This window comes from Babylonia areolata, chromosome 18 (genome assembly GCF_041734735.1).
Source record: "Babylonia areolata isolate BAREFJ2019XMU chromosome 18, ASM4173473v1, whole genome shotgun sequence".
In the NCBI taxonomy this organism is placed as follows: Eukaryota; Metazoa; Mollusca; class Gastropoda; order Neogastropoda; family Buccinidae; genus Babylonia; species Babylonia areolata.
In genome coordinates, this window is record NC_134893.1 from 74,273,674 (window position 1) to 74,298,050 (window position 24,377).

Below are 24,377 nucleotides of genomic sequence, written 5' to 3' on the forward strand. Positions count from 1 at the left end.
CATGAAGTAGTCATGGTGTCGTGTCTACACAGTCATGGTGTCTACACATGAAGTAGTCATGGTGTCTACACATGAAGTAGTCATGGTGTGTCTACACATGAAGTAGTCATGGTGTCGTGTCTACACATGAAGTAGTCATGGTGTGTCTACACATGAAGTAGTCATGGTGTCTACACATGAAGTAGTCATGGTGTCTACACATGAAGTAGTCATGGTGTCTTCACATGAAGTAGTCATGGTGTGTCTACACATGAAGTAGTCATGGTGTCTTCACATGTTTCAGAGAAAATATAATCTTCTGTGTTTCAGCCCACAACACACAGCAGCCCAGGGTAGTGATAGTGGAACAGCCCCAACAGAGGGGGTTCAGGTTTCGCTATGAGTGTGAGGGTCCGTCCCACGGGGGTCTGCAGGGAATCAGCTCCGAGCGGGGACGTAAAACCTACCCTGCCATCCGGGTAAGAGATTAGCATATGTGTGTGTGGGTGTGTGTGTGCGTGTGAGACCTGAGAAGACAAACAGACACACAAATTCACATAAATCATGCTCACACATACACCACACTCACACATACACACCCCTCACACATACACCACACTCACACATACACACTGCTCACACATACACCACACTCACACATACACACTGCTCACACATACACCACACTCACACATAACCACACTCACACATACACACCGCTTACATATACACCACACACACATACACCACACTCACACATACACACTGCTCACACATACACCACACTCACACATACACCACACTCACACATACACACTGCTCACACATACACCACACTCACACATATACACCACACACACATACACCACACTCACACATATACACCACACACACATACACCACACTCACACATACACCACACTCACACATACCATCATCATGGCCTGGCTTCGCTGACGAAGATCTAGGAAGGGCGTTGTCCACGTCTGATGCAGGCACGCTCATGGCTGACAAGGCCAATGCGGGAAAAGCAGCGTCGGCCGCAGCGGTTGCAAGGGAAAGTCTGGTCTGGGTTCGAGGCTGCAGCGTCGTGGTTCTTCCTCCTTCTGCGTTTGTCCTCAAGGCTGGCCCTGCGGTTGTTTTCGAAGGAGGAGACAGCTTGGTGGATGGTGCGTCGCCAGGTCTCTCGATCAGCGGCTACTGCGGACCACTGGCGATGGTCAATGTGACAGGCACCGAGAGCTTTCTTCAAGGAGTCTTTGTATCTCTTCTTGGGTGCTCCTCTGTCACGGTGGCCAGTGGACAGTTCGCCATACAGCGCGATCTTGGGCAGGCGGTGGTCCTCCATCCTGGACACGTGCCCTGCCCAACGTAGCTGGGTCTTTAGCAGCACTGCCTCGATGCTGATAGTCTTTGCCTGCTCCAGGACCTCGACATTTGTGATGTAGTCACTCCAGTGGATGCTGAGGATGGTGCGAAGGCAGCGCTGGTGAAAGCGATCAAGCAGTCGTATGTGGTGCCGGTAGGTGACCCAGGTTTCGGAGCCATACAACAGGGTGGGCAGTACAACAGCTCTGTACACGCTGATCTTTGTGTCTTTCTTCAGGTGTTTGTTGTTCCACACTCTCTTGTACAGCCTGCCGAATGCGCTGTTTGCCTTTGCAAGTCTGTTGTCGATCTCCTTGTCGATCTTGGCGTCAGACGAGATGGTGCAGCCTAGGTAGCTGAACTGGTGGACCGACTTCAGCTCTGTCTTACCGATGTTGATGTGAGGAGTGTGGAATTCTTCCTGTGGGGCAGGCTGGTGGAGAACTTCCGTCTTTTTCAGACTGACTTCTAGGCCGAAGAGCTGCGCAGCCTCTGCGAAGCAGGATGTTATACGCTGCAGGGCCGCTTCTGTATGGGCGACGAGGGCAGCATCGTCGGCAAACAGAAGCTCTCTGATGAGTTGCTCCAGTGTCTTGGTGTGGGCCTGTAGCCGCCTCAGGTTGAATAGGCTGCCATCAGTGCGGTATCTGATGAAGATACCGTCGTCGTCGCCAAGATCTTCAGTGGCCTGTTGGAGCATCATGCTGAAGAAGATCGTGAAGAGGGTCGGCGCGAGGACACAACCTTGTTTCACTCCATTTCCAATTGGGAAGGGCTCCGAAAGGTCGTTGCTGTGTCTGACCTGTCCACGCTGTTCCTCATGTAGTTGGATGACCATGCTGAGGAATTTTGGGGGGCATCCTAGACGTTTCATGATCTCCCACAGACCTTTTCTGCTCACGGTGTCGAAAGCTTTCGTGAGATCGACGAATGTCGCATACAGTCCTTTGTTCTGTTCCCGACATTTTTCTTGTAGCTGTCTGAGAACGAAGACCATGTCAGTGGTGCCTCTGTTGGCTCTAAAGCCACACTGACTCTCTGGGAGATGTTCTTCGGCGATAGTAGGCACCAGCCGATTTAGGAGGACTCTGGCGAGGATCTTGCCTGCGATGGAGAGCAGAGTTATCCCCCTGTAGTTGGAGCAGTCCGACTTTTCTCCCTTGTTTTTATACAGGGTGATGATGACTGCGTCACGGAGATCCTGTGGTAGTTTGCCTTGCTCCCAGCAGCAGACAAAGAGGTTGTGGAGTTTGGAGTGTAGTGCTGGGCCTCCATTCTTCCACGCCTCCGGCGGAATTCCGTCAACCCCTGCTGCCTTGCCACATTTCAGCTGTTCAATGGCCTTGACAGTCTCTTCTAGGGTTGGTAGCTCGTCCAGTTGTAATTTCACTGGCTGTTGTGGGATGCGGAGAATTGCCGAGTCTTGAACCATGCGGTTGGCGCTGAAGAGGGCCTGGAAATGTTCCGACCACCTGTTCAGGATCGACGTCTTGTCTGTGAAGAGCGCCTGGCCGTCTGCGCTGCGCAAAGGACTCTGGACCTGGTATGAGGGACCGTACACCGCCTTCAAGGCTTCGTATAAGCCCCGGTAGTCACCAGTGTCTGCACAAAGCTGAGCCCTCTCTGCCAGGTTGGTCCACCACCCATTTTGAATCTCACGAAGCTTGCGCTGGAGGTTGCTGCATATGAGCCGGAAGGTTGCTTTCTTCACCGGACAAGACGGTTGTGCAAGGTGAGCCTGGTGGGCTGATCTCTTCTTCGCCAGCAATTCTTGGATCTCCTGGTTGTTTTCGTCAAACCAGTCCTTGTTCTTTTTCGACGAGAACCCTAGGACTTCTTCAGAGGACTGCAGGATGGCTGATTTCAGCTGTGCCCATAGTGCTTCTGGAGAGGGGTCTGTGGGGCAACTGGGGTCTTCAAGTTTGTCCTGAAGCTTCGCCTGGAATTCAGCTTTCACTTCAGCTGACTGAAAGTTGCCGACCTGGAATTTCTTCCTAGGAGCTCCTCCTTTCTTTGGTTTGGGCTTGAAGTGGAGCCTGAGCTTGCTGCGGACGAGGCGGTGGTCAGTATGACACTCCGCGCTGGGCATCACTCGGGTGTGTAGGACGTCTCGTACGTCTCTCTGGCGCATCAGGATGTAATCAATGAGGTGCCAATGTTTGGACCGAGGATGCATCCACGTTGTCTTCAGGCTGTCCTTCTGCTGGAAAATGGTGTTGGTGATGGTAAACTGCTGCTCTGCACAGAACTCGAGAAGAAGGCGCCCATTGTCGTTGCAATTACCAACGCCATGCTTGCCAAGGACTCCTTTCCAGGCTTCTGAATCTTGGCCAACTCTGGCATTGAAGTCGCCAAGGATGATGACCTTGTCGTCAGCAGGGGTGTTCTGAACGAGGTTGCGCAGATCAGTGTAAAACTTGACCTTTTCTGTGGGGTCCGCTTGGAGGGTTGGAGCGTACACGCTGAACAGAGTGGCATGCTGTTTGTTCCGTAGTGGGAGGCGCATGGACATAATTCGGTCTGAGTGTCCTGTTGGCAGGTTTTCAAGCTTGGAGGCAATGGTGCTCCTGACCATAAAGCCTACGCCATAAAGGCGTCTCTCGGTCTCTGGCTTGCCTGACCAGTAGAGGGTGTACCCAGCGCCGTGTTCCTGGAGGCTGCCTTTCCCTGCAAAGCGGACTTCGCTGACGGCAGCAATGTCAATGTTCAGTCTCTGAAGTTCGTGTGCGACTAGAGCGGAACGCCTTTCTGGGTGGTTGCTGTCTGCAGAGTCACGCATGGTTCGGATGTTCCAGCATGCTACCTTTAGTCCTTTTGCACCTAATTGTGAGGCAGGTGCCGGCCTTTTCTTCTCTATTGTTGTTCGACCGCGTTTGGAGATGCCCGTTGACCGCGGCTAGCCAACTGGGGGGTATGGAGATGAGCATTTGTTTGGACCACCTTTTCTAGGCCCCTCTCCGTGTGGAGCAAGCAGTGCTGTCCCTAGAAAAGGCTGCTTGGTCGTTCAGGGTGCTGCCGAGTGATGCTGTCACCTCCGGGTCAACAATCAGGCGACCAATATCCTGAACCGCCTGCATGCAGGATTGGAACTGCGGCTTCCAGTGACATCTTCCACCTGCCGTTTTCGCCCCTTTCCCATCGCTACAGGGCTTGGAATAGTTGGTGGCGCGGACGTGGACGTGTCCTTCAAGCCTGCGCAATGGAATTTTTAGGTGGAGTGCAGTGTGCGCAGTACTGGCCCCACCCTTTACACCCGTGGTTCATCTGCCATAGCCTAGCAAGCTGGGACGGTGACAGTGAGGTCCTCAGGTCGTAGGTTTTATATCAGACTGTCCTTGTCCTAGCCTCTGGCTCAAAAACCTTCCTCGGAGGCACGGGGGCGCGGCTACTGAAAGTCGGGACATGGCCATGGACCCAGGGTCAATGCATGTCGAGACTGTCCTGCATTCCTTAGCACTTCATGGGTTTTACTTCAGACTTTTCCTTGTCTTAGATGGACTGCCTTCCCGGGCTGTCGAGCTCCATCTGCCCGCATGTGACAGGTAGCACAGGGTTACATGGTACCTGTGGCAGGTAGAGACCTGACCTGACCTGACTCACACATACACCACACTCACACATACACACCACTTACATATACACCACACTCACACATACACCACACTCACACATACACACTACTCACACATACACCACACTCACACATACACACACCGCTGATACATACACACCGCTGACACATACACCACACTCACACATACACCACACTCACACATACACACCGCTGACACATACACCACACTCACACATACACACCACTCACACATACACCACACTCACACATACACACTGCTCACACATACACCACACTCACACATACACACCGCTTACATATACACCACAATCACACATAAACCACACTCACACATACACCACACTCACACATACACATTGCTCACATATACACCACAATCACACATACACCACACTCACACATACACCACACTCACACATACACACCGCTTACATATACACCACAATCACACATACACCACGCTCACACCGCTTACATATACACCACAATCACACATACACCACACTCACACATACACACCGCTCACATATACACCACAATCACACATACACCACACTCACACATACACACTGCTCACACATACACCACGCTCACACATACACCACAATCACACATACACCACACTCACAGACTATCTCTCTCTCAGTTCTCTGTCACTCAAGTGGGACTTGTCATAAGACTAATTTTTCTAATTGATTATAAATTTCAAACAATAAGACATTGGTGACAAGAGTCTTTATTTATGTAATGTTATACCCTGTTGGGACTGATTGAGAACTACATCATGGTGTTGCTGGTGATGTAATGTTATAGCCTGTTGGGACAGATTGAGAACTACATCACGGTGTTGCTGGTGATGTAATGTTATAGCCTGTTGGTTCCCTGACAGATTGAGAACTACATCACGGTGTTGCTGGTGATGTAATGTTATAGCCTGTTGGTTCCCTGACAGATTGAGAACTACATCACGGTGTTGCTGGTGATGTAATGTTATAGCCTGTTGGTTCCCTGACAGATTGAGAACTACATCACGGTGTTGCTGGTGATGTAATGTTATAGCCTGTTGGTTCCCTGACAGATTGAGAACTACATCACGGTGTTGCTGGTGATGTAATGTTATAGCCTGTTGGTTCCCTGACAGATTGAGAACTACAAGGGCCCAGCGCGCATTGAGGTGTCGCTGGTGACGGACGACAACCCACCCAAGATCCATGCCCACAAGCTGGTCGGCAAGAACTGCAACGAGGGTGTCTGCAGGATGGACGTCACCTCCATCACTAGTCCTTTCAGGTCTGATGGACACACACACACACACACACACACACACATCCTTTCCGAAAACTATATTTCAGATCCTATTTTGTGTTGATTCTAAATCAGTTCTTCACACTATTGAACTTATAAAAGAAACGGTTAGGTATGAACTCATTATTGAAATTAACCATTTGATTCACGAACTCTTACTTAGAGGCTCTCACATAACCTTTTGCTGGATTTCTTCACATTGCGGTTTTTACTATGATGAAAAAGTTTTGGCTAAAAAAGGAGCTAGAAGCTCCACGAAGGAGTTAGATTTAAATATTTTGCTTTCACTACAGGAATGTTACACCATGGTAGAAAAAGTCCAATGGTCGAAATTTCAGTTTGAGGAAAAACACACCGGTAACTCGGAGTTACATAAGAACATACAGAAAATGTATGGTTTCATGGGAAAACATTACCATAATGATTTTCATAAGAGGCAAATCATTTCTCTAATCTGCAGATGGAAAATGAATTGTTTTAGGACAAAATGTGTCAGTAATGTTTCTTGCATCTGTGATGCTCACATAACAGCCAATCATATACCAACTTAAGATATGTTAAAGTCTCACATTTCTGAACTGAAATCATCTTCAGTGTTGACGATCCTCAGCAGTCCATTGCTAATGTATGACTTTTTCAACTCCTTGTTAAATAGTCCAGTTGGTTCGCTGTTATAGTTGTTAGTTTTTCATTAGAAATATGTTATATTGTTATGGGGGTTTTTTGTTTTGTTTTTTTAACAAAACTTAAATCAATTATTTTCTATATGTAACACACACACACACACACACTTTCACTTACTTGCATGCATACAGTAACCCCCCCCCCTCCCCCCACCCCAGCACCCACTTGATTTTTTTCCTTCCCTCATCTAATATCACTTACAGTGAAAAGACGTTAAACTAAAGAACGAACACACACACACACACACACACACACACACACACACACACACTCACACACACACACACACACACACACACTCATGCACTCACACACACACACACACACACACTCATGCACTCATACACTCACACATGCACACACACACTCACACAATCACACACACACACACACACACACAATCACACACACACATGCACACACACACACACACACACACACACACACACAATCACACAATCACACACACACATGCACTCACACACACACACACACACACACACACACACAATCACACACACACATGCACTCACACACACACACAATCACACACACACACACAATCACACACACACATGCACTCACACACACACACACACACACACACACACACACACACACACACACACACAATCACACACACACATGCAATCACACACACACACACATGCAGTCACACACACACACACACACATGCACTCACACATACACACATGCACTCACTCACACACACATGCACACACAGACATGCACTCAAGCACATACACACATGAACATGCATGCTCACACATACACATGAACATGCATACACACACACACATAGACACACACACAGACACACACACAGACACACAGACACACACACACACAGACACAGACACACACACAGACACAGACACACACACACACACACACACACACACACACACAATCACAGACACACATGCAATCACACACACACACACATGCAGTCACACACACACACACACATGCACTCACACATACACACATGCACTCACTCACACACACATGCACACACAGACATGCACTCAAGCACATACACACATGAACATGCATGCTCACACATACACATGAACATGCATACACACACACACACAGACACACACACAGACACACACACACAGACACAGACACACACACACACACACACACACACACACACACACACATGCACTCCGAGCAATTAGAAGAAAAAAATGTGTGTATGTATATGTGTGCATGTCTCTGTGGGTACATGTGCATGTGTGTATGTGTATCCATGTGTGTGTGTTTGGATCCATGTGTGTGTGTGTGTGTGTCCATGTATGTGTGTGTATCCATGTGTGTGTGTGTGTGTGTGTGTGTATCCATGTGTGTGTGTGTGTGTGTGTCCATGTGTGGATATGTATCCATGTGTGTATCTGTATCCATGTGTGTGTATGTATCCATGTGTGTATATGTATCCGTGTGTGTGTGTGTGTGTGTGTGTCCATGTGTGGATATGTATCCATGTGTGTATCTTTATCCATGTGTGTATGTATCAATGTGTGTATATGTATCCATGTGTGTGTATGCATCCATGTGTGTGTGTATCCATGTGTGTATCTGTATCCATGTGCGTGCTTGCATCTGTGTTTGTTTTTGATTTTCAGCTTTTTTATTTGTTAATTTTTTCATTTTGTCACTTTGTGAAGTCAGTATATAAAGTGTAATGTGAAACAGTGTAGTGTGGTCCAGAAATGTTTTTTGAATGCTAATTTTCCCTGCCCAGTTTCTCCAACCTGTGTGTGCTGCACGTGACCAGGAAGAAGGCAGCAGAGGTGCTGAAGAACCGCATTGTGGAAGAAATCAGACTGCAGAAGTGTCTGAGTGGGCGGGACCCTCAGTCCACTACAGGTCAGTGTTGGTCATTGTGGTGTGTGATGTGTCATTGTGGTGTGTGATGTGTCATTGTGGTGTGTGATGTGTCATTGTGGTGTGTGGTGTGTCATTGTGGTGTGTGGTGTGTCATTGTGGTGGTGTGATGTGTCATTGTGGTGTGTGGTGTTGTGATGTGTCATTGTGGTGGTGTGATGTGTCATTGTGGTGTTGTGATGTGTCATTGTGGTGTTGTGATGTGTCATTGTGGTGTGTGGTGTTGTGATGTGTCATTGTGGTATGTGGTGGTGTGATGTGTCATTGTGGTGTTGTGATGTGTCATTGTGGTCTCTGGTGTTGTGATGTGTGTCATTGTGGTCTCTGGTGTTGTGATGTGTCATTGTGGTGTGTGGTGTTGTGATGTGTCATTGTGGTGTTGTGATGTGTCATTGTGGTGTGTGGTGTTGTGATGTGTCATTGTGGTGTGTGGTGGTGTGATGTGTCATTGTGGTGTTGTGATGTGTCATTGTGGTGTGTGGTGTTGTGATGTGTGTCATTGTGGTGTGTGGTGGTGTGATGTGTCATTGTGGTGTGTGGTGGTGTGATGTGTCATTGTGGTGTTGTGATGTGTCATTGTGGTGTGTGGTGGTGTGATTTGTCATTGTGGTGTGTGATGTGTCATTGTGGTGTGTGGTGGTGTGATTTGTCATTGTGGTGTGTGATGTGTCATTGTGGTGTGTGGTGGTGTGATTTGTCATTGTGGTGTGTGATGTGTCATTGTGGTGTGTGGTGGTGTGATGTGTCATTGTGGTGTGTGGTGTGTCATTGTGGTGTGTGGTGGTGTGATGTGTCATTGTGGTGTGTGGTGGTGTGATTTGTCATTTTGGTGTCTGGTGGTGTGATGTGTCATTGTGGTGTGTGGTATTGTGATGTGTCATTGTGGTGTGTGGTGTGTCATTGTGGTGTGTGGTGTTGTGATGTGTCATTGTGGTGTGTGGTGGTGTGATGTGTCATTGTGGTGTGTGGTATTGTGATGTGTCATTGTGGTGTTGTGATGTGTCATTGTGGTGTGTGGTGTTGTGATGTGTGTCATTGTGGTGTGTGGTGGTGTGATGTGTCATTGTGGTGTGTGGTGTTGTGATGTGTCATTGTGGTGTGTGGTGTGATGTGTCATTGTGGTGTGTGGTGGTGTGATTTGTCATTGTGGTGTCTGGTGGTGTGATGTGTCATTGTGGTGTGTGGTGGTGTGATGTGTCATTGTGGTGTGTGATGTGTCATTGTGGTGTGTGGTGGTGTGATGTGTCATTGTGGTGTGTGGTGTTGTGATGTGTCATTGTGGTGTGATGTGTGTCATTGTGGTGTGTGGTGGTGTGATGTGTGTCATTGTGGTGTTGTGATGTGTCATTGTGGTGTGTGGTGGTGTGATGTGTCATTGTGGTGTGTGGTGTTGTGATGTGTCATTGTGGTGTGTGGTGTTGTGATGTGTGTCATTGTGGTGTGTGGTGGTGTGATGTGTCATTGTGGTGTGTGGTGGTGTGATGTGTCATTGTGGTGTGTGGTGTTGTGATGTGTGTCATTGTGGTGTGTGGTGGTGTGATGTGTCATTGTGGTGTGTGGTGGTGTGATTTGTCATTGTGGTGTCTGGTGGTGTGATGTGTCATTGTGGTGTGTGGTATTGTGATGTGTCATTGTGGTGTGTGGTGTGTCATTGTGGTGTGTGGTGTTGTGATGTGTCATTGTGGTGTGTGGTGGTGTGATGTGTCATTGTGGTGTTTGGTGTTGTGATGTGTCATTGTGGTGTTGTGATGTGTCATTGTGGTGTGTGGTGTTGTGATGTGTGTCATTGTGGTGTGTGGTGGTGTGATGTGTCATTGTGGTGTCTGGTGGTGTGATGTGTCATTGTGGTGTGTGGTATTGTGATGTGTCATTGTGGTGTGTGGTGTGTCATTGTGGTGTGTGGTGTTGTGATGTGTCATTGTGGTGTGTTGTGGTGTGATGTGTCATTGTGGTGTGTGGTATTGTGATGTGTCATTGTGGTGTTGTGATGTGTCATTGTGGTGTGTGGTGTTGTGATGTGTGTCATTGTGGTGTGTGGTGTTGTGATGTGTCATTGTGGTGTGTGGTGGTGTGATGTGTCATTGTGGTGTGTGGTGTTGTGATGTGTCATTGTGGTGTGTGGTGGTGTGATGTGTGTCATTGTGGTGTTGTGATGTGTCATTGTGGTGTGTGGTGGTGTGATGTGTCATTGTGGTGTGTGGTGGTGTGATGTGTCATTGTGGTGTGTGATGTGTCATTGTGGTGTGTGGTGGTGTGATGTGTCATTGTGGTGTGTGGTGTTGTGATGTGTCATTGTGGTGTGATGTGTGTCATTGTGGTGTGTGGTGGTGTGATGTGTGTCATTGTGGTGTTGTGATGTGTCATTGTGGTGTGTGGTGTTGTGATGTGTCATTGTGGTGTGTGGTATTGTGATGTGTCATTGTGGTGTGATGTGTCATTGTGGTGTGTGGTGTTGTGATGTGTCATTGTTGTGTGTGGTGGTGTGATGTGTCATTGTGGTGTGTGGTGTTGTGATGTGTCATTGTGGTGTGTGGTGTTGTGATGTGTGTCATTGTGGTGTGTGGTGTTGTGATGTGTCATTGTGGTGTCTGGTGTTGTGATGTGTCATTGTGGTGTCTGGTGTGTCATTGTGGTGTTGTGATGTGTCATTGTGGTGTGTGGTGTTGTGATGTGTCATTATGGTGTGTGGTGGTGTGATGTGTCATTGTGGTGTTGTGATGTGTCATTGTGGTGTGTGGTGGTGTGATGTGTCATTGTGGTGTGTGGTGTGTCATTGTAGTGTCTGGTGGTGTGATGTGACATTGTGGTGTGTGGTGTGTCATTGTGGTGTTGTGATGTGTCATTGTGGTGTGTGGTGTGATGTGTCATTGTGGTGTTGTGATGTGTCATTGTGGTGTGTGGTGTGATGTGTCATTGTGGTGTGTGGTGGTGTGATGTGTGTCATTGTGGTGTTGTGATGTGTCATTGTGGTGTGTGGTGTTGGGATGTGTCATAGTGGTGTGTGGTGTTGTGATGTGTCATTATGGTGTTGTGATGTGTCATTGTGGTGTGTCATTGTGGTGTTGTGATGTGTCATTGTGGTGTGTGGTGTTGGGATGTGTCATTGTGGTGTGTGGTGTTGTGATGTGTCATTGTGGTGTGTGGTGTGTCATTGTGGTGTTGTGATTTTTCATTGTGGTGTGTGGTGTGTCATTGTGGTGTGTGGTGTTGTGATGTGTCATTGTGGTGTGTGGTGTTGTGATGTGTCATTGTGGTGTTGTGATGTGTCATTGTGGTGTTTGGTGTTGTGATGTGTCATTGTGGTGTGTGGTGTTGTGATGTGTCATTGTGGTGTGTGGTGTTGTGATGTGTCATTGTGGTGTTGTGATGTGTCATTGTGGTGTGTGGTGTTGTGATGTGTCATTGTGGTGTTGTGATGTGTCATTGTGGTGTGTGGTGTGTCATTGTGGTGTCTGGTGTTGTGATGTGTGTCATTGTGGTGTGTGGTGTGTCACTGTGGTGTGTGGGAGGGGGTGTTGTTATGTGTGTCAGTTGTTGCGTTAGGATTGAATGAGGTATGTGACAGTGTCTGCAGAGAACACCACATGTAGGATTGAATGAGGTATGTGACACTGTCTGCAGAGAACACCACATGTAGGATTGAATGAGGTATGTGACACTGTCTGCAGAAGAGGAGAATGCCAATGCACAGAAGCAGGCCCAGGATCAAGCTCAGAACATGTCGCTTAATATCGTGCGTCTGCAGTTCCGCGTCTTCCTGCTGAATGCCGAGAAACAGATCACCGACATGCTGCCGCCTGTGGTGTCCCAGTCCATCTATGACAGCAGTAAGGAAGGGGTGTTGTGATCTATGACAGCAGTAAGGAAGGGATGTTGTGATCTATGACAGCAGTAAGGAAGGGGTGTTGTGATCTGTGACAGCAGTAAGGAAGGGGTGTTGTGTTGTGATCTATGACAGCAGTAAGGAAGGGGTGTTGTGATCTATGACAGCAGTAAGGAAGGGGTGTTGTGATCTATGACAGCAGTAAGGAAGGGGTGTTGTGATCTATGACAGCAGTAAGGAAGGGGTGTTGTGTTGTGATCTATGACAGCAGTAAGGAAGGGGTGTTGTGATCTATGACAGCAGTAAGGAAGGGGTGTTGTGTTGTGATCTATGACAGCAGTAAGGAAGGGGTGTTGTGTTGTGATCTGTGACAGCAGTAAGGAAGGGGTGTTGTGATCTATGACAGCAGTAAGGAAGGGGTGTTGTGTTGTGATCTATGACAGCAGTAAGGAAGGGGTGTTGTGATCTATGACAGCAGTAAGGAAGGGGTGTTGTGATCTATGACAGCAGTAAGGAAGGGGTGTTGTGATCTATGACAGCAGTAAGGAAGGGGTGTTGTGATCTATGACAGCAGTAAGGAAGGGATGTTGTGATCTATGACAGCAGTAAGGAAGGGGTGTTGTGTTGTGATCTATGACAGCAGTAAGGAAGGGGTGTTGTGATCTATGACAGCAGTAAGGAAGGGGTGTTGTGTTGTGATCTATGACAGCAGTAAGGAAGGGGTGTTGTGATCTATGACAGCAGTAAGGAAGGGATGTTGTGATCTGTGACAGCAGTAAGGAAGGGGTGTTGTGATCTATGACAGCAGTAAGGAAGGGATGTTGTGATCTGTGACAGCAGTAAGGAAGGGGTGTTGTGTTGTGATCTATGACAGCAGTAAGGAAGGGGTGTTGTGATCTATGACAGCAGTAAGGAATGGGTGTTGTGATCTATGACAGCAGTAAGGAAGGGGTGTTGTGATCTGTGACAGCAGTAAGGAAGGGGTGTTGTGATCTATGACAGCAGTAAGGAAGGGGTGTTGTGTTCTATGACAGCAGTAATGAAGAGGTTCTATGATGCCTTAAAAGAAGTCTACGGCCCCACATCCTCAGGATCATCCCCCCTCCTCAGTGCAGATGGGAATACCTTGATCACCGAGAAGGAGAACATTCTTGAACGATGGGCTGAGCACTTCAACAGTGTCTTAAATCGCCCTTCCTCCATAAATGATGAAGCCATAGACCGTCTCCCACAAGTCCCCACCAACGAAGCACTGGATGATCCGCCAACACTTCTTGAGACCCAGAAAGCAATCCGTCTGCTATCCAGTGGCAAAGCACCTGGCTCAGACTCCATACCAGCAGAGGTCTACAAGGATGGAGGCACTGTGCTGACTGAGAAGCTTCATCAGCTGTACTCACTCATGTGGAAAGAAGAGACGATCCCCCAGGATTTCAAAGATGCATCTATCATTCACTTGTACAAGCGAAAGGGGAACCGGCAAGCCTGTGATAACCATCGGGGCATTTCCTTGCTCTCCATCGCAGGCAAGATACTTGCCAGGATCCTACTTAACCGCCTCACAGCACACCTTGACCAAGGTTATTTGCCTGAGAGCCAATGTGGATTCCGGAAAGAGCGCGGAACCACTGACATGGTGTTTGCTGCAAGGCAGCTGCAAGAGAAATGTCAGGAGCAAAATGCTGATCTGTTCTCCACCTATGTCGACCTCACTAAGGCCTTCGACACCGTGAGTAGAGAGGGACTGTGGAAGATCATGGCCAAGTACGGATGCCCTCGGAAATTTATTTCCTTGGTCAGCCAATTCCATGAAGGCATGCAGGCTCGAGTCCAGGACAATGGTGAAACATCTGCTCCTTTTGCTGTCACAAATGGTGTCAAGCAAGGCTGCGTCCTGGCTCCAACGCTGTTCAGCCTCATGTTCTCTGCAATGCTTACTGATGCCTTCAGAGATGGCGATGTTGGAATCGGCCTAAAGTACCGAACAGATGGCAAGCTGTTTAACCTCAGAAGGCTTCAAGCAAAAACGAAGGTCATGACAGACATCATCAGAGACTTTTTGTTTGCTGATGATTGTGCCCTCAACGCTGGATCTGAAGCTGACATGCAACTCAGCGTCGACAAGTTTGCCACTGCCAGCAGGAACTTCGGCCTTACCATCAGCACGAGGAAAACTGAAGTTCTCCATCAGCCAGCCCCAGGGAAACCCTACGTTGAGCCCAACATCACAGTCAACGGTCAGAGACTCAGTGCGGTGGAGCGGTTCACATACCTTGGCAGCACACTGTCACGAAATGTGACAATCGACGATGAAGTGAACGTCAGGATTGCAAGAGCAAGCGCAGCTTTTGGTAGACTCAATGCAAATGTCTGGAACAGAAGAGGCATTAGTCTTGAGACCAAGCTAAAGGTCTACAGAGCAGTAGTTCTCCCCACACTACTGTACGCCTGCGAAACTTGGACAGTGTACCAACGACATGCCAAGAAGCTGAACCACTTCCACACAACATGCCTCAGGAAGCTACTGAACATCAAGTGGCAAGACAAGACCCCTGACACAGAGGTGCTCGCAAAAGCCACCCTTCCCAGCATCTTCACCATCCTGATGCAGTCCCAGCTTCGCTGGGCTGGACACGTGGCGCGCATGCCAGACCATCGGCTGCCCAAAAGGCTCTTCTATGGCGAGCTGCAACAAGGGAAGAGATCACACGGAGGTCAGAAGAAGCGCTTCAGAGATACTCTGAAAGTCTCTCTGAAAGCGTTTGATATCAACCCTGACTCCTGGGAGGAATCTGCAGTGGACCGTGACAAATGGCGCGCTGCTGTGCACAAAGGCGCCAGGTTGTGCGAGGCCAACAGGACTGCTGCAGCTGTTGAGAAGAGGCAGGCCAGAAAGTCACGGGCAAACAAGCTCCCTGACAATGATATGCCTGTCTTTGTCTGCCCCAACTGTCAGCGAACATTTCGTGCGCAGATTGGACTATTCAGCCATCTGCGCACTCACAGATAGATTCATGAGCATCCTTCCCCCCACCCCACCACCACCCTCCCCCCATCCCCCATCCCCCATCTGGATGACAACGATGGTCATCATCGATCTCGATGGACACACCATGCATGCAAGGAAGGGGTGTTGTGTTCTATGACAGCAGTAAGGAAGGGGTGTTGTGTTCTATGACAGCAGTAAGGAAGGGGTGTTGTGTTCTATGACAGCAGTAAGGAAGGGGTGTTGTGTTGTGATCTATGACAGCAGTAAGGAAGGGGTGTTGTGTTATGATCTATGACAGCAGTAAGGAAGGGGTGTTGTGATATATGACAGCAGTAAGGAAGGGGTGTTGTGATCTATGACAGCAGTAAGGAAGGGGTGTTGTGATCTATGACAGCAGTAAGGAAGGGATGTTGTGATCTATGACAGCAGTAAGGAAGGGGTGTTGTGATCTATGACAGCAGTAAGGAAGGGGTGTTGTGATCTATGACAGCAGTAAGGAAGGGGTGTTGTGATCTATGACAGCAGTAAGGAAGGGGTGTTGTGATCTATGACAGCAGTAAGGAAGGGGTGTTGTGATCTATGACAGCAGTAAGGAAGGGGTGTTGTGATCTATGACAGCAGTAAGGAAGGGGTGTTGTGATCTATGACAGCAGTAAGGAAGGGGTGTTGTGATCTATGACAGCAGTAAGGAAGGGGTGTGGTGTTGTGATCTATGACAGCAGTAAGGAAGGGGTGTTGTGATCTATGACAGCAGTAAGGAAGGGGTGTTGTGATCTATGACAGCAGTAAGGAAGGGGTGTTGTGTTCTATGACAGCAGTAAGGAAGGGGTGTTGTGTTCTATGACAGCAGTAAGGAAGGGGTGTTGTGTTATGATCTATGACAGCAGTAAGGAAGGGGTGTTGTGATCTATGACAGCAGTAAGGAAGGGGTGTTGTGATCTATGACAGCAGTAAGGAAGGGGTGTTGTGTTGTGATCTATGACAGCAGTAAGGAAGGGGTGTTGTGTTGTGATCTATGACAGCAGTAAGGAAGGGGTGTTGTGATCTATGACAGCAGTAAGGAAGGGGTGTTGTGATCTATGACAGCAGTAAGGAAGGGGTGTTGTGATCTATGACAGCAGTAAGGAAGGGGTGTTGTGTTGTGATCTATGACAGCAGTAAGGAAGGGGTGTTGTGATCTATGACAGCAGTAAGGAAGGGGTGTTGTGTTGTGATCTATGACAGCAGTAAGGAAGGGGTGTTGTGATCTATGACAGCAGTAAGGAAGGGGTGTTGTGATCTATGACAGCAGTAAGGAAGGGGTGTTGTGTTGTGATCTATGACAGCAGTAAGGAAGGGGTGTTGTGTTGTGATCTATGAGAGCAGTAAGGAAGGGGTGTTGTGATCTGTGACAGCAGTAAGGAAGGGGTGTTGTGTTGTGATCTATGACAGCAGTAAGGAAGGGGTGTTGTGTTCTATGACAGCAGTAAGGAAGGGGTGTTGTGTTCTATGACAGCAGTAAGGAAGGGGTGTTGTGTTGTGATCTATGACAGCAGTAAGGAAGGGGTGTTGTGATCTATGAGAGCAGTAAGGAAGGGGTGTTGTGTTGTGATCTATGACAGCAGTAAGGAAGGGGTGTTGTGATCTATGACAGCAGTAAGGAAGGGGTGTTGTGTTGTGATCTATGAGAGCAGTAAGGAAGGGGTGTTGTGATCTATGACAGCAGTAAGGAAGGGGTGTTGTGTTGTGATCTATGACAGCAGTAAGGAAGGGGTGTTGTGATCTATGACAGCAGTAAGGAAGGGGTGTTGTGATCTATGACAGCAGTAAGGAAGGGGTGTTGTGATCTATGACAGCAGTAAGGAAGGGGTGTTATGATCTATGACAGCAGTAAGGAAGGGGTGTTGTGTTGTGATCTATGACAGCAGTAAGGAAGGGGTGTTGTGATCTATGACAGCAGTAAGGAAGGGGTGTTGTGATCTATGACAGCAGTAAGGAAGGGGTGTTGTGTTGTGATCTATGACAGCAGTAAGGAAGGGGTGTTGTGTTCTATGACAGCAGTAAGGAAGGGGTGTTGTGATCTATGACAGCAGTAAGGAAGGGGTGTTGTGATCTATGACAGCAGTAAGGAAGGGGTGTTGTGATCTATGACAGCAGTAAGGAAGGGGTGTTGTGTTGTGATCTATGACAGCAGTAAGGAAGGGGTGTTGTGATCTATGACAGCAGTAAGGAATGGGTGTTGTGTTGTGATCTATGACAGCAGTAAGGAAGGGGTGTTGTTGTTAACCCCTTCACTGCTAGTACGTTTTGCTATAGCCTATGCTGAGAATTTTTTAAGAAAAAAAAGAAAAAAATGCCAATGATTTAAATTTGCTTATATTTAAAAAAAATACTGAAGAGAAATGCATAAAAGTATATATCAAATGAAAGGAAAATGAACCAAGATTTTGTTTTTAATACTCACATGTTCAAATAATGAGTCAATCTGACACAAAAATTCCATAAAATGCAATAAAAAGAAGAAGAAAGTAACTGTCATTCCATCATGTAGGTGTACATCAACCAGGTTATCAACCTGTCTTTCTTGTGTCTGTTGTGATCAACCACACACACTGTCAAGGCTGAGCAACAGTGTCCAGGTCCATAAGACTCCAACACAGTCCACACAAAGAATAAAAAGGGTGTACTCAGCCAGCATCTATTGCCAGTAAAAACGCTGTATGTGGTACTTGTGGAAACAGTCTTCAAGACACAGTGCTGGTTTGCTGGGGCAGTCTGGGCAGTAGAACCTCACATCCTTTCTTTGCCCTTTCTTCCAGCAGACTCTTCACCTCCTTTGTGGCCAGGCCTTCTGTGGGGTATGCGGGATGACATCAGTGAAATATTGTCCACACAGACGAACAGCATGGTCATCTGTTGCAGTGTCTGAGTCTTGGTCACCAAAAATCATGGCACTAATTACATCCTTCTAAGTCCAGGAGTGTACTGCTGTTGCCTGCTTTTTTGTAGAGGATGTGTGCATTCAGCATGGCAATTTGTAAAAAACGCACACAGCTTTTTGTACCACTTCAGGGTTTTCCTTGTGGCATCGTAGGGCTGCAGCTGTTGGTCATGATGGTCCATGGCACCCATGTTTTTGTTGTAATCCAGAATTGCTGGAGGCTTGTTTACTGCCCTTTGGTCTTGCTGCTGCTGGTCTTCAGCTGTAGGTTTGTGGCAAGTTGTCAACTCCAGATGGTCCAGGATGAACATTATGATCATCACCATGCTGCATACCTGAAACACATTGCATAAAAGACTAAGTTTGTTGGGTTTTTGGAGGTGTTTTTTTACATATAAAAAGGTTATGAAATGGTTATGGTACCATTTTATTTCTGATTGTTTTCAGAAGCTGAAAACACACACACCTATCCCACCCCCCACCCCAAGCCCCCAACACAGACACACACACTGAAACTGGTTCATGGTATGCCACACCCCCTTCATTCTCTCTTTCTCATACAAAATGACAACACTCACACACACACACACACACACACACACACACACACCACACACACACACACACACACACACACACATACTTCTACAAGTGTTGCATTTACAAAGTAATTTAGGCATACAATTCTGTATATCATTCTCTGATTTCAGTTTTATAAACATCTCCTTCCCCACACCCCCTCTCCCACTCACTCACACACACACACACACACAAAACAACAACAACAACAACAACAACAAACCAAGACACACTCTGGAACAAATACACAGAAAGCTCTAGGCGAGCGACACACGCTGTCATCAACAGTGAGCCAGCCAGCAAGCCACGCCCCCCTGGGCTGTGATGGTCACACACAGTACCCATGTGACTGACTCTCTCTCACTCACACACACTGATCAGTGACTGACGAAGCTACTTACCACAGCTAACACATTCAAAACACACACAATACAGTCATATTCATTGTTACAACAAACAGAAAGCAAATAATAAACTGACAAACCTCATAAACACCCACCTGCATCTTGAATCAGCTGAGCTTGTCTGTCTTCAGTTTCATCAAGCAACTCCACCTCCCACCCCCCTCCATGTCAAAATCAGCATCTTCGGCATCAACTTCACGCAGTTCTATCTCATTAAGTCCACAATCTTCATCTCTACTATTTGCATCGTGAGACATTTCTTCCAGTACTAGTGCAAGTGTTGGGGTTTGTCTGTGTTCAGTCATGGCTTTGCAAACACAACTTGAGCTTCATACAAACTTGCAAAATTTTCGCGACAAATATAACAATGAGGTGAATAATTTTAACTCATGGAACTCAGGAGATAAAGAGCTCTTAGGGGAGCTAATTTAATGGTTAGCAGACTGCATTTTCTGTAATGCGGGACTCGAAACATAGAACGTTGTAACATGATGTACGGTGTACATCAGTACAGCATTGGTGAGCGACATTTCATGACGTACGCCGTACGTCAACAGCGCAGTCAAGAGGTTAAGCTCTGTCTTTAGTTGTGATAGTGCTGAATGATTTCATGAAGCTCTGTCTTTAGTTGTGATAGTGCTGAATGATTTCATGAAGCTCTATCTTTAGTTGTGATAGTGCTGAGTGATTTCGTGAAGCTCATTTAGTTGTGATAGTGCTGAATGATTTAGTGAAGCTCTGTCTTTAGTTGTGATAGTGCTGAATGATTTAGTGAAGCTCTGTCTTTAGTTGTGATAGTGCTGAGTGATTTTGTGAAGCTCTGTCTTTAGTTGTGATAGTGCTGAATGATTTAGTGAAGCTCTGTCTTTAGTTGTGATAGTGCTGAATGATTTCGTGAAGCTCTGTCTTTAGTTGTGATAGTGCTGAATGATTTCGTGAAGCTCTGTCTTTAGTTGTGATAGTGCTGAGTGATTTCGTGAAGCTCTGTCTTTAGTTGTGATAGTGCTGAGTGATTTCGTGAAGCTCTGTGATAGTGCTGAATGATTTAGTGAAGCTCTGTCTTTAGTTGTGATAGTGCTGAATGATTTCGTGAAGCTCTGTCCAGGAATGTTTTAAAACTGTACTAACATAGTGTCAAAACCCTTGAGGGAAATGAGCAATATCTGTCACCTGCCAAAGAAATGGCATGACTTCAGTCAAATGCCAGTTGTTGTGGTGGTGTGGTGATCCACAACGTGTGCATGACGCCTGACATGTGTGACTGGTGTGTGGTGATGTGTGCATGACGCCTGACGTGTGTGACTGGTGTGTGGTGATGTGTGCATGACGCCTGACGTGTGTGACTGGTGTGTGGTGATGTGTGCATGACGCCTGACGTGTGTGATTGGTGTGTGGTGATGTGTGCATGATGCCTGACGTGTGTGATTGGTGTGTGGTGATGTGTGCATGACGCCTGACGTGTGTGATTGGTGTGTGGTGACGTGTGCATGATGCCTGACGTGTGTGACTGGTGTGTGGTGACGTGTGCATGATGTGTGACTGGTGTGTGGTGACGTGTGCATGACGCCTGACATGTGTGACTGGTGTGTGGTGATGTGTGCATGATGTGTGACTGGTGTGTGGTGACGTGTGCATGACGCCTGACGTGTGTGACTGGTGTGTGGTGATGTGTGCATGATGTGTGACTGGTGTGTGGTGATGTGTGCATGACGCCTGACGTGTGTGACTGGTGTGTGGTGATGTGTGCATGATGTGTGACTGGTGTGTGGTGATGTGTGCATGACGCCTGACGTGTGTGACTGGTGTGTGGTGACGTGTACATGATGTGTGACTGGTGTGTGGTGATGTGTGCATGATGTGTCCATGATGTGTGACTGGTGTGTGGTGACGTGTGCATGATGTGTGACTGGTGTGTGGTGATGTGTGCATGATGTGTGATGTGTGACTGGTGTGTGGTGATGTGTGCATGACGCCTGACGTGTGTGACTGGTGTGTGGTGACGTGTGCATGATGTGTGACTGGTGTGTGGTGATGTGTGCATGATGTGTGATGTGTGTGACTGGTGTGTGGTGACGTGTGCATGATGTGTGACTGGTGTGTGGTGACGTGTGCATGATGTGTGACTGGTGTGTGGTGACGTGTGCATGATGTGTGACTGATGTGTGGTGACGTGTGCATGATGTGTGATGTGTGTGACTGGTGTGTGGTGACGTGTGCATGATGTGTGACTGGTGTGTGGTGACGTGTGCATGATGTGTGATGTGTGACTGGTGTGTGGTGATATGTGCATGATGTGTGACTGGTGTGTGGTGATGTGTGCATGATGTGTGACTGGTGTGTGGTGACGTGTGCATGATGTGTGACTGATGTGTGGTGATGTGTGCATGATGTGTGACGTGTGACTGGTGTGTGGTGACATGTGCATGATGTGTGACTGGTGTGTGGTGACGTGTGCATGATGTGTGACGTGTGACTGGTGTGTGGTGACGTGTGCATGATGTGTGACTGGTGTGTGGTGATATGTGCATGATGTGTGACGTGTGTGACTGGTGTGTGGTGACGTGTGCATGATGTGTGATGTGTGACTGGTGTGTGGTGACGTGTGCATGATGTGTGACTGGTGTGTGGTGACGTGTGCATGATGTGTGATGTGTGTGACTGGTGTGTGGTGACGTGTGCATGATGTGTGACTGGTGTGTGGTGACGTGTGCATGATGTGTGGTGACGTGTGCATGATGTGTGACTGGTGTGTGGTGACGTGTGCATGATGTGTGGTGATGTGTGCATGATGTGTGATGTGTGACTGGTGTGTGGTGACGTGTGCATGATGTGTGACTGATGTGTGGTGATGTGTGCATGTGTGATGTGTGACTGGTGTGTGGTGACGTGTGCATGATGTGTGACTGGTGTGTGGTGATGTGTGCATGATGTGTGATGTGTGACTGGTGTGTGGTGATATGTGCATGATGTGTGATGTGTGACTGGTGTGTGGTGACGTGTGCATGATGTGTGATGTGTGTGACTGGTGTGTGGTGACGTGTGCATGATGTGTGATGTGTGTGACTGGTGTGTGGTGACGTGTGCATGATGTGTGATGTGTGACTGGTGTGTGGTGACGTGTGCATGGTGTGTGACTGGTGTGTGGTGACGTGTGCATGATGTGTGACTGACGTGTGGTGACGTGTGCATGATGTGTGATGTGTGACTGGTGTGTGGTGACGTGTGCATGATGTGTGACTGGTGTGTGACTGGTGTGTGGTGACGTGTGCATGATGTGTGACTGGTGTGTGGTGACATGTGCATGATGTGTGACGTGTGACTGGTGTGTGGTGACATGTGCATGATGTGTGACTGATGTGTGGTGACGTGTGCATGATGTGTGACTGGTGTGTGGTGACGTGTGCATGATGTGTGATGTGTGTGACTGGTGTGTGGTGATATGTGCATGATGTGTGATGTGTGACTGGTGTGTGGTGACGTGTGCATGATGTGTGACTGGTGTGTGGTGACGTGTGCATGATGTGTGATGTGTGACTGGTGTGTGGTGACGTGTGCATGATGTGTGACTGGTGTGTGGTGACGTGTGCATGATGTGTGACTGGTGTGTGGTGACGTGTGCATGATGTGTGATGTGTGACTGGTGTGTGGTGATGTGTGCATGATGTGTGACGTGTGACTGGTGTATGGTGACGTGTGCATGATGTGTGACGTGTGACTGGTGTATGGTGACGTGTGCATGATGTGTGATGTGTGACTGGTGTGTGGTGACGTGTGCATGATGTGTGACTGGTGTGTGGTGACGTGTGCATGATGTGTGACGTGTGACTGGTGTGTGGTGACGTGTGCATGATGTGTGACGTGTGACTGGTGTGTGGTGACGTGTGCATGATGCCTGATGTGTGTTTGAAACAGAGTCACCAGGTGCCTCCGCCCTGAAGATCTGTCGCATGGACAAGTACGGGGGCTGCTGCACAGGCAACGAGGAGGTGTTTCTGCTGTGTGAGAAGGTGCAGAAAGGTGGGTGTCTTGGGCCTGAAGAAAGGTGGGTGTCTGAAGAAAGGTGGGTGTCTGAAGAAAGGTGGGTGTCTTGGGCCTGAAGAAAGGTGGGTGTCTTGGGTCTGAAGAAAGGTGGGTGTCTTGGGTCTGAAGAAAGGTGGGTGTCTGAAGAAAGGTGGGTGTCTGAAGAAAGGTGGGTGTCTGAAGAAAGGTGGGTGTCTGAAGAAAGGTGTGTGTCTGAAGAAATGTGGGTGTCTGAAGAAAGGTGGGTGTCTGAAGAAAGGTGGGTGTCTGAAGAAAGGTGGGTGTCTGAAGAAAGGTGGGTGTGAAGAAAGGTGGGTGTGAAGAAAGGTGGGTTTCTTGGAGCCTGAAGAAAGGTGTGTGTGAAGAAAGGTGGGTTTCTTGGAGCCTGAAGAAAGGTGGGTGTCTGAAGAAAGGTGGGCGTCTACAGTCTTGTGTTACACAGGACATTGCTTTAGTGTAGTGTTTTGTAACACAGGACATTGCTGTACTACAGTTTTGTGTTACACATGCCATTGCTGTACTGTAGTGTTGTGTTACAGAACACATTGCTTGAATATAGTGTTGTTACACAGGACATTGGTGTATTATAGTGTTGTCTTACAGAAGACATTGCTGTACTGTAGTGTTGTGTTACAGAGGACATTGCTGTACTATAGTGTTGCGTCCATAAGAAGACATTGCTGTAATATAGTGTTGTGTTACAGAGTACATTGCTGTTCTATAGTGTTGTGTTACACATGACATTGCTTACTATAGTGTTGTGTTACAGAAGACATTGCTGTACTATAGTGTTGTGT

The 24,377-nt window shown here is 47.7% G+C and overlaps 1 protein-coding gene across 1 annotated transcript in view; it reads left to right on the top strand.

Annotated features, from left to right (window-relative positions):
• The window catches only part of LOC143293093 (nuclear factor NF-kappa-B p105 subunit-like), a 133,886-nt gene that overhangs the window by 26,941 nt on the left and 82,568 nt on the right, over positions 1–24,377 (top strand). The window contains exons 3-7 of the mRNA XM_076604001.1: positions 310–458; positions 6,084–6,232; positions 8,703–8,827; positions 12,514–12,672; positions 23,473–23,577. Of these exons, the coding sequence (XP_076460116.1) occupies positions 310–458; positions 6,084–6,232; positions 8,703–8,827; positions 12,514–12,672; positions 23,473–23,577 (687 nt within the window). The remainder of the gene's footprint in view (positions 1–309; positions 459–6,083; positions 6,233–8,702; positions 8,828–12,513; positions 12,673–23,472; positions 23,578–24,377) is intronic.